This window comes from Metopolophium dirhodum, chromosome 2 (assembly GCF_019925205.1).
Source record: "Metopolophium dirhodum isolate CAU chromosome 2, ASM1992520v1, whole genome shotgun sequence".
Lineage (NCBI taxonomy): Eukaryota > Metazoa > Arthropoda > Insecta > Hemiptera > Aphididae > Metopolophium > Metopolophium dirhodum.
In genome coordinates, this window is record NC_083561.1 from 5,715,887 (window position 1) to 5,728,098 (window position 12,212).

At 28.1% G+C, this 12,212-nt stretch overlaps 1 protein-coding gene across 1 annotated transcript; it reads right to left on the bottom strand.

Annotated features, from left to right (window-relative positions):
• Positions 1–1,292: 1,292 nt before the first annotated feature.
• Positions 1,293–9,205, bottom strand: LOC132939956 (UDP-glycosyltransferase UGT5-like). The gene is made up of 5 exons (XM_061007399.1): positions 8,996–9,205; positions 4,607–5,448; positions 3,227–3,446; positions 1,719–1,938; positions 1,293–1,635 (listed from the first exon to the last, which is right to left on the bottom strand). Exons 2-5 carry the CDS (start codon positions 5,426–5,428, stop codon positions 1,350–1,352), a joined length of 1,548 nt encoding a protein of 515 aa, XP_060863382.1. The 5' UTR covers positions 5,429–5,448; positions 8,996–9,205; the 3' UTR covers positions 1,293–1,349.
• Between the last annotated feature and the right edge of the window lie 3,007 nt (positions 9,206–12,212).

Here is a 12,212-nt window from a genome sequence, read left to right on the forward strand (position 1 = left end):
GCAGACTAACCAAATTCTATATAAAATTTTAAAAACTAATACCGTGACGAGGGCTACGGCGGTGCGGTGTGTCGTGGTAGTCCGGTCGTAGATTTGATGGTGGTTGTAGTGGTAAGAATGTAGGTGACACTTACAATTTCACAGGAACTTATAACACAACTAATTTAGAGTGAAGTAATGTCCGCGGGTGGACGTTTATTTTATGACGTGAGTAAACTCGTAACGGCGTGGCTACAAACATTGAAAAAAAAATTAGCACAGAACGGGGTATATTAATGATAAAATTAGCCATAAATCGGAGTTGTCGACTTGTTTACGAGTTAATCTGTCCGACTTAAATTTTTGTTGATAATCTATAATTCGCGCTAATTCTGTGCCAATTTTTTTTTTCAATGTTTGTACAGTTGAACATGTTGACATTTTTGTGAATTGGTATTTTTTCAAGTTGAGGCACAGAACTTTGGGTTTGATTTCATTTCTTTATTAAGCTCCAAATTCTGCTTTTTCAACCAGTGGCCTTTTTGGCACAGCATTTTAAGATTAATTTTACTTTTTTATAAACATGAAAATTCTATTTGTTCACCCAATCGCTTCAACTTGCGCACAGAAAGACCTTTTTACTATAACTATGGTGACATGGAGTAAGCAAATGTTTTAAGCTTTTAAATGGTAGAGAATAAGTAGTTAACGTTTTTTAAAGATTAGATTCTTTGAAAAAATGTTTCTATTGTTCCTACATTTTGCGAAAATGAATTGTGTTTTTGTTCACAAACTAGTAGTAAAAAAGGTAAATATCCGCAAATGAGTTGTAACCAAAATGTCAAGTACCTGTGGTTATTAGTTTTTGAATAGCAAGTAGCAACAAAATAAGAAAATCGTTGTATGACAATTTACGGGTGAATATCCAATTTCTAACTTCAAACGCTCGTAAACAATTAATTTGACTTTCCGCTAAACTTTTTTTTTGTTAAATGTAGAACCTTTAATCTTGATGAAACCTGACAAGAAGTAGTGATAAACGGGTCAGATCTAAAACTATGAAGTTCTATCCATATGGAACGACTGAAACCATATTAATGAAGGTTCACCAAAGCCCAAATCCTCTAGAATTTTCATAAACGTATTTTGGTTAACCCTATCGAAAGCTTTAGCAAAATCAAACAAAATAGCATCTACATTAAATGGAGCATGAAATCAATCAAAGTCATAACGGGTTACTTCACCTATCACATGATCCATGATATGTTATAAGATATAAATAGTGTGTTATCTGAATAACTTATTGTACAAAATAATGTATACATGCATTGTTTTTATTCGTTATAACAAAAACATTTTTAAACAAAAGTTTACTCAGATTTTGATTTTGATTTTATCGATGACTTAAATATCGTTTTTTTTATACATTTAAATGTTTTATATATAATGTAAAAAACTAATAGAACAACTGATATGACAACAGCAATGACGTCCAGTAAAAAATATTGATACCAATTCAAATTAAGTGCTTGAGATTTTAAGTGAGGTGCGCCTTTATGACGAATAACGTATCTCGTCCAATAATCAACGGTTTTTGATAGTGTCAATGGACGGTCTTTAAAACGATCAGAAGCGATTTTAGCATTTTGCATGTACCTGAAAAATTTGTATTATTATTAAAAAAGGAAATTATATTTTTAACTGTATATTATTATGTATTGGTAAATTGTTATCCTTACTTTTTATTGTTAACGAGCTCTAAAATAGCTTTCATAAATGTATCCTCAGTCACAGAATCAAGGTTCATTAAAATTGCCATCCCTGCGTCTACTAAATTTTCTAAATTTCTTGGTTGATCAAAAAACACGGGAAATCCAAGAACCGGAACACCAGCATCCACAGCCTCATACACCCCAGATATTCCTCCATGACTAATAAATAATTTTACGTTTGGATGCACTAAAATAAATATAACACTGTTAATTTAGATTCTGATTAGAACGATGAATAAATTGATTTTACAAAGTATGGGTATTTTTTGTGTTGGTAAACACTTTTTATAGCATAAAAAATACTTCAGTTTTCAACTTTAGCATCTTTTCTGGTAGGAAAGTGAATCTAGTTAGTACATAAGAAAGAGTAGAGTCAAAATTAAAAAAAAAATAGTGGTGGTTAAAATCATTATGAAACAATACCAACAATTTAAGAAAAACGGGAATTTATACAAAAAACCAGTTTTAGGAAAAATCTTTGAAAATTGTTTTTTTGCTGAAATTCTGAATTCAAGAACTAATTAACAATAAACTTGAAATTTCACTTAATATTTATATTATATTTTTCCATGCATGACATTTTATAGCTAAGTCTTGAAAATGTAATAGAAGGTTCCTTCATAAGTAGTTTATACTGAAACCAAAAAATCAAATAAATATACATACACATTTTCTTATAAAAATTTAAAGTTAAAATTTGGACGAATTTACAAATTTATTCAATGAATAACGATTTCAGTTACATTGTTGTAATTAAAAAAAAATTATTCGTGGGGTGTGGGGATTTGAAACTTTTACGTTATTATACATTTTACTATTTGCAATGATATTTAGGTACAAAATATTTAGAATAATTTTAAACTATTACCTAATCATACCATGAACATATTCACACTGTTCTGCGGTAACTGGTAAGGCGGTATTTACTCAAAAGTTAATAACAAAAAGCTATATTACATTTCATTGCCTGGTGATAAATAGTGTAGGTACCGAGATTAGCAATATAGCTGCATTAAAACAGCAAATACACCAAATTTCAAATTCATACATTATCGAAGGCGTTAAGCTTGTGGAATTTTATTTTATTTTCCTTAACAGATGACCACTATTGTATTACTCTCGTAAAACTATTAAATCAATTAATTGTTTGAACTTTTCTTAGCAAATGGCTCATATTTATACAGGGCATTTGGGTTGAAAAAAAATCACGAAAATCCATTTGGTAGATACCTATTAGATACAGGCCATATAGCTGACCAAAAAAATCACTTTACGTTTTAATAATACATTTTATACTTTTATATATTATATTATATGTATTATATAATATGTAATTGTATCGACTTATCATTTTTCTCACACAATAATATATCATTGAATATAAAGTCAACACATCCATTAAAGTGACCCTGCACTTCTACAGAAACCACAAACCTAAGTTTGTTTTTATTTATCGATATTTTACCGAATCTTACAAAGTATATCTCGTTGAGGAAACCATTTCTTTATCATGATATTCTCTGGTTTGTCAATCATTTCATCTTCATATTTTAACAACACTCTCTGAGGAACTTGACCCAATACTTTTATAATAGTATTTCTAATATTTTCTGGTATTGAAGATACTGCCACGACAGAACCTAATGTAAAAACAATGACTCCATTTGGTGAGTTTTCGATGAATTCTAAAATATCCTGTATAAATAATAATACATTTAAAGTGTTTTAGTGTTAACTGTTTACATAATATTTAATGAATATAAAATATCTAACTACCTAGATATCAATATTTCTAATACTGGGGCATTGAGTTTCCATAATTAAATTGTTCATCAATTTTATATTTTAAACCTACCTACTTTCCAATGTTGAGTATTATCTACATAAATTAATTATTTTTCATCTTGTCTAAACAAAAATGTATTTATTATTATTAAGTAACTCATTAAAATTAAATGTATGTATTATCCATTTGTATCCTGACAAATAGCAGTAGGTATATTATTTTATCTTTACCAAGATAATAGAGATTTTAACTTAATCTGTATCTTGATAAATTGTATAAAATTATCTTTTATCTTTATGAAGATAAATGTTTAGTGAACACTGCTACTTCCACACTTTTATATTTTAATTCAAAATAATACATTTATGAAATTTCTTAAAATAAAGTTAAAATTTAAAAAAGTGGGAAAATTGTTCTCAATACTTTATTAAAAGCTGATTGTCTGATTTGTTCAGTACATTGATTCAAACATGCGTACCTAAGTTAATTGCTTTGGAACAAAATATAGACTGTTTGCAATACCTTAAATATTGTACAGTAAAATAATAATTAAGATGGCGTCGTAACCGCATGTACTGTAGCGTCTTACTAATGCATATTGCATAACATACCAAAATGTACGTCATTCAACAATTCCAATTTTGTATAGGTAGTTAGCTTAAATGTTAATATATTATGAATAGTTTAAAAATATAGTATCAAACTTAATTAATATCATTAGCTGTATCCTTCCGTTTGTTTTTTTACCTTATTTTCATTTATAAGCAAGTTAAGAGTATACATATACAATTTTAATATTCAAAAATGCTCATAACATGCTTACAAATTGAAATATTGAAGAAATCTTACTATAGAACTCACATAATGTTCTTATCATTAAGTTAGGTCAATTAACTCCAATATTAACGCTAATTAGTAATCACACCAAATAGGAAATGCTGAATGCTAATTTGCTATGTTGTCCATTTATAATAAGATAGGACAACACATCATGCGGACGTGATGCACTGATGTCCTATCCATTGTATATTATCGTAATTAAGCTTTTACAAATAAAAAAATTACTCACGTCAGGTATTTTTTTTGGTGGACTGAGATGTATACCACCAACTTGAATGACACTTGGTGGAATAGGTCTTGCGGCATCGGTAATAAAATGTGCATTACTAAATATTATGGAGGGTTTAACGGGTTCGATCAGATCAAAAGGCTCTTTATCGACTATTCTTGCCAACCAACCTTTGTACTGAAGCAAAAATGTTGTAGAAAACAACAACATAGTGTTTGTAAATCGTTCAATCATTGTTCTTGGAACGCTGTGATCAGCCAATAGATGTGATACAACAGCTGGGTTTGGATAATGCCCTAAGATAGTACGTTCTATATATGATATTAAAGGTGGTGGTGTGACGTATATTAATGGTATGTCAAATTTTGCAGATAAGTATGAAACGCATTCCGATGCCATTAACTCTATGATGATGACATCAAAATTTAATTTTGATTCAGTTAATATGTTCTTAATGAAATTATTTTCACTTAATATCTTACAAACGTCTCGGCTATAAACATTAACAAAATTAATTAAATCGAAATATGAAGTAAATTCTTTATGCACCATCTCAATGTCCAACCGTACCAATGTTCTAGTCTCTTTAGATAAATCTACCTCTGTGTAATTTTCTCGGTCACCAGTTGGAAATGGTGTCAAAACTGTTATTTTATGGCCGTGATCTGTTAATGCATGAAGTATTCCTTCCATGAAGTTCCAATGACTCTTTCCAGCTATTGCACCAATAGCCAAAATTCGTTCACCTTCTACTGGTTTAAAATACAACGTAGCAACGCCACAATAAAATGTTAAAATCAATATCTTAATGAATGCTGTCATAATTGTATGCTTCCAGTAATCTAAAAGAGACGAACATAATAAATATAATTAATTCACAAATTATTTGAAATTATCCATACGGTAAAAATATTGTTGTATTGAAAACTCTATTTCCTAAAATTTTTAATTTTCTAACATATACTACAGCCTCTATTTTTTAGTCAACCCTGACACAAAGTATGTAGTTCAAAATTGGAAGTGTGCACTGTGGACTACTGATTTGAAAGGTGTGCACTAATATATAAAATTACTGACTAGGTATAGTATAGGTACACTATACAGTATACAGTATACACTATTCATACATAACAACTAAAAACTTTGTATAACGTACATTACCAAGGTATATACAAAATAATATAATATTACTAACTGATTACCACGATTAAAATAGGCAAAAATAATAGATTATATTATAATATAACCTATATAATGGGAATCAATTCGGCAACTACTCACGAAGAATTAAAATTGTGTCACAATCAGATAATATGTCCAGATTTTGAACTGATCCATTTCGATACACCATACAAAGAAGCGTGGGTAGTTAAAAGATAAAATAATAATAATTTTATATTTTATACACCACTAGCTGTCACCCGCGTGCTCCGCCCCCGTGGATAGTTGTTTGCAAATTGTGGGGCTGTTTCGTGGCTCCAAAAATCCTGTCTATCTATCTTGCAACGTTTTTTTTTTTATATGAAGAGTAATTGAACTGTATGCAGAGTAGTGTACAACTGTTAAAAACTTATCTTAACTTTTCCGTTACCCGTAAAAAAAATTCTGACTGTTCAACTCCTTTTGGGTGTAATATTTGCTGTTGAAGCAATATCTTTATGTGTGTAAATGATATTATATTTTAATGTATAGCCTTCTCGACCGGCGTTATCCCGTGAGATTCGCAGCAGTATATTATCCTAACCTAACCTGCGGTAGATCGCTGTTAGTCTGGTGGAAGACGTTAGCACCAAAATGAGTTGGTATCGTACGAAAGCGCAAAAATCCTAGATACCTGTGTGCCACACCTAATAGTTAATATATATTACATTTAAAACTATATATTATAACGCTGATCCTGTGCACTTCGTTGCCTTTTCTGTTGCGGTAGATCGCGGACCCAGTGCTGTTTTTACGTAAGTGTATGATTTAACTCTAAAGTATCAAAGTTTTACCAAGTCTATTTTGATATAATACGGTGGATTAAAATAATCAATTAATACATAATCCTAACCTAACCGTACTAAAATCCGATGAATAAAAAAAAATAAATGTAACCCTTTTTAAATTAACCTATATCTTCTTCCCAGAGATCTGCACACAAACATTCATTTATATATAATATAGCTGATCCTGCGCACATCGTGGCCCATAAAAATGACAAAAAAATTGTGATTGTTCAACTACTTTTTGGTGTAACTCACTGCAGTAAGTGCAACTCAGCCACCCTAGGTAGGCAATGTGTGAAATTCGATTTGATACATGCTTGTACCTGATCTGCCCGATTAACCAATAGCAACCAATAATAAATAAATACTATTTCTATTAATTATTTCTCCTATAACCATTAGCAACCATTTATAAACAAATATTTCCATCATAAATCTCAAAATCCCTGTTTGAGCACTTGTATTAATTGGTCGTAGCGTGATGTTATTATAGCCTATAGCCTTCCTCGATGAATAGACTATCAAACAATAAAATAATTTTCGAATCGAACCAGTAGTTCCTGAGATTAGCGCGTCCAAACACACAAACTCTACAGATTTATATATTGGTATAGATAAGACATAAGTATAGATTTTATCAATTTATTATTGACATATCTTCATAAGATCGAAAAAATCAACCGATTTATTAAAATTATAATTTATTAATTTCTTTTATATTTATTGACAATTTTTCCTCTTAACATTATTTGTGGAGCGGCCAAGTTTTGATTTTCTCTTTTTATTTTAATAAAACTCTTCAAATTAACAACTAAAACTACAACAATCATAACCAATAGCAACCTTACAATAAACAAAAATATATTATTATTTAGTTTATTTTTTTCCTGTACAGATGGCGCCACTATTTTTTTTTTGACATCCTGATTTCCTAATTTTCCGGTAGATTTCCCTAAAATTGTTTTTCATAAGAACCTTGTTCTAACAATTACAAGCATAACACAAAAAGAATCAGCCAAATCGGTTAAGTCGTTTCGGAGCCAACCCGTAACACAAAATCCAGACTTGCTTTTATTGTATAGATAAAAAATTATTTTAAACATTTTAAAAATGAAGTTGAACTATTATGAAGATTGGAAACCTCTAATTATTTCTATGGTAAGATTTTTAATTTGTTAAAATTATAAAAAGATATGTCCTGTATTATTATGCTGTTAAAATGGACTTTATATTAAATTAAATATATGTAATCTAAAATCTTTCCAATTCGGTCCTCATCTAGCTATTATTTTATGGCTTTCTGACAAGATAAAAAGGCATAATAAAGTTCATCCACTTGCCTTACAACAACAGTGGTATGAAAGTGTTTTCCAGGAAGCAAGCCTAGGTAAGACAGCTTATGAGAAATAAGATATATCAATTAAATTTGAAATAACATATCATATAGGTATATAAAATAAAGAATTTGTTAATAGTGTAATTTGTAAGATAAAAATAGGTTTTTAGTTATCAAACAGTAATGTGTAATATGATTTTTTAAATATTATAATGATATGGAAGTTGAGCAGTGGAGGGGTCATATCATTGTACATAAAAAAATATGTAGTACGAATTTTAATGAAAAATAGGGTCTGAGTCATATTATATAGGTTGCTAAATAGTGAATGATAGATACGTATGATAAGTTAGTAGTTAATTATTATTTTTATATTTTATTTCAGATTGTAGAGGCTTAAGTTAAATTCTGATTATAAAAGAGATAAATTTTGTATAAGTTTATAATATTTGATAAGTTTTTAAGTTTTAACAAATTACATACAATTTAAATTTAATTTAATAAAAAAATCAATCACTTGCCTACTCCACGATGGTTAGGAAATAATAAAATTAAAAATAGCAAGCAATATTTAATTATTATTTAATTATTTACAATATTGTAAAATCATCTATACAAAGTGCTTCAGCTAAAATAATATACCAATGATTTATTTTCTATTTTAATGCAAAATGCTACAACCTTATGTAGTGTTAAATTACACAGTGGTCCTTCGTGTTTTCCTGTATTTTCTGTAAGTAGGTATAGAAAAATGGGAAAATACGCTAGCCCAGTGGCCGTACTGAAATTGTCAAGGTAGTGATGATCGTAATAAATATGTTGTTAAAAATAATTTTAACTTTATTATTACTAACAAATTCTTATAATATATTGTAATAAAATTGGTCGTTTAAATTTAAGAATAAAAAAATGTACTGATATGGATACGTATTGTAGGTAATTCTACCAATATAGGTACAATAAAATTGCACAGTAATTAAGTAGGTACCACAAAAATTATTAATATGTATGAGTTTAGTAGCTAATAGTATATGTATATGTGTAGTTTATACAGAAGTTACTTACTTGATAGTTGATATTATAAAATTTACAATCTACGCAATAGAGTTGAGATTTATTATGTTACCTATATTACATTCAACATTTTATTTTAATAATTATTGTTATATTATGAACACTGAACATAATTAACCACTTTAATAATATTAGAATCATAAATTAATTTATAAATAGACACGAAAACTACACCGCACATACTATACTGAATGACATCACACCAATGAAATCGATTATTAATATCAAAAATAATATATTAATATATATATTTTATTTATCTAAGTCTATAGGCACATAATTTTTCTTTTTTATTAAAGTCGTTATTGGCGTCTAAGGCCATTGGCTACAACAGATTTATAAAGGTCACATTATATCATAAGTTAAATTACATTACTATTAATATACAATGAAACATAATATTAATTATTGTTCTTCGGATGTGCCGTGTACTTGTTATATTTTTATATGTACCTATTATATATATTGCATATTTGCATAATATAGGTAACTTGATTTATATATGAAATTTTGGTTATTGGTTATTTAAGTTTGCTTTAATTGTTCAGCTTTAGGTACCAAATACGTTACTTTGTAATAAATATCTATTTCTAATTGAATAATTTAGATAAACTTATAAACATAGGTACATACATTTTTAGTCATTAAAATTAAAATTGTTAAAATATATATTCCTTTTAATCTTGAGTGGTCTTATATCATCTATAATAAAAAAAATAGATATTTATTTATTTTTATGTTAATGCCGTAAAATTCTAATATAAAAGAACCAAATGTGCTGTCAAATTAAAAAAAAAAGGTTAGGAATCCCTGGTCTATACAGTATTTATACAATTATACCTATTGAGATAAAAAATATTATCAAGTACATATTTTTAACATAATGCAATATTGTTGTTTATATATATGGAGATGACCTAACTTGATTGCACAAATAAACGATGGCAATTTTTTTTTATTAAATTAATTACTTATATCAAAAATAATACTTTTTTTACGTCCTATAAGTTGATAAAAAATATATATTCGTCTTATTTAAATATATTGAAAATATATTGCAATGTGGTCAAAAATCCACATGTTATAATATTATGTCTATCGTTTATGAAAAATGAATTTCAAGTTTAGCGTAATATTCATACTTAATAGTTAATAGTCATACGAACGTCGTACACAAAATCGTTCAGTAGAAATATATGATAATAATATTTATTCTGCACTTAAAATAAATGTTTAAAAATTAAACATTACACCCATGGGCCATGAGTGTCAGTCCGTTTTTAATTATTAAGTACCTATTAATATATTATAACATACTACAATTATCAATTTTATAGTTATAATTTAAAAGTAATAACATTATTTAGAATAGAAAATGAAATAACACTAAATTTATTTATAATTAGTAGGAGGTAATTTTGATGACCCCGAGTAACAAATTTGTCTTGAGTTTACTGTAAAATTAAAGTATCAGTTGAATACTTTCAAATTTGAATAGTAAAACATTTTTAATATTTTTTATTATAATATAATTATGATTTCTAATCGGAAACAGTATAACTACTCGTATAAGAAATCGATATATTCATGAAAAGTTGTCCATTTCATGAAGTGGAAGCGGTAAATAAAATAGCCTATAGGTACTATGGGTCAACAAAAACACTTTCACAGTAATAAAATACATAAATATTTGTCCTTTAAAATATAAAAAAAAAAATAAAAAATACTTATTTAAAAAAAAAAAACAAAAAATGTTATGCTCAGCAGATCACGTTAGTATTTAGAGCCTATTAGATTTATTTTTTTTCGATTACCATAATAATACAGTAATACACCAATGTTTTATTTTCTATATTAATGCAAAAGGTTAAAACCTTGAAATTTTAAATTACACATTTACACAGAGAGTTTCATGTTTTCTTGTATTTTGTGTATAGAAAACACGCTGGCCGATCTTATCAAGGTAACTTTGATAATATTAAATATATTATTATAATTTTTCGAACTTAAAAGGACGTAACACCGACATTTCTTGTCTCCGTCTTACAAGTGCGTAACATGGCAAATTTTACGGTCAGCCGATCATGTTTAGCTCCGTTAGTTTAATAATTAGAGTAAATAAACCTCTTATAAAATTTGAAGATAAGATTATTATCTATAGTCAATGTTGTAGACTTTTAGTTATATTTTAATTTAAAAGCGAGTTATGAGTATTTCAAAATTTAAACAAACGGAGCTAAACGCGATCTGCTGAGCGTAAAATCTGTTATGTTACATACCTGTGAGAGTGTGAGACGGAGACAACAAAATTAATGTCCATGTAAGTTACACGGTGTAACGTCCTCAGTCGGAAATCACAATACAATTTGAGTTCCGCGCCGTCATGAGTTCAAATCCTAATTAATTTACATTTTTACAATATTTGTCAAAATAAAACATGATAGTATGAACATTGCACAATAATATTTATTGTTGTTAAAAAAGTATAACATTTTCAATTTTAATGTCTTAGACTTAAATATGCATAATACAAGATTATCCTCAAAAGTTTAAAATAAATATAGTGTGGTACCTATAATATTATATAATATGTTTAGTTGGGGCCTTGTGTGGCACAGTCACTAACGTGTTCTTAGGTCAAGCATAGGCCAGCATCGCTAGCTCGTGGATGGGTGACCACCCGGGTTTTTAGTGACAAATCCTCGACCATTTACACGTTGTTCCAAACCAACCATACAGTAAAAAAAACCAACTAATAACCATGCAGTCGATGCCTTAAAAATAAAAATACATATTTAGTTATATCGAGTAGGTACCTACAACCTATACATAATAGTATAATCATTTGGAAATGTTGACAGTATAATTCATAATAATTCTACACACACATACTTTTATTTTTGGGTGTGGTTAGAACACCTAACACATGGTGATTTTTAAACATGCTCCCCCCCATTTTTTCATTTAGTATTACATTTATTCAAATTCTGAATCTTAAAATTTTTAAATATATCTAAATACCGTATTTTTAAATTCCTGATATTTTTTGTATTACTTAAGGAATGTTCTGTGGCGATACAAATATCTATTTTTCAAATGAGAACTCTTCCCTCCTTTTTATGGCAAATTCTTTAGCTGGTAATTTTCTTGAAAATTTTGATGTACCTAAATCAAAATTCTAATAACTAATAAGTAGTTTCTGAGTTAT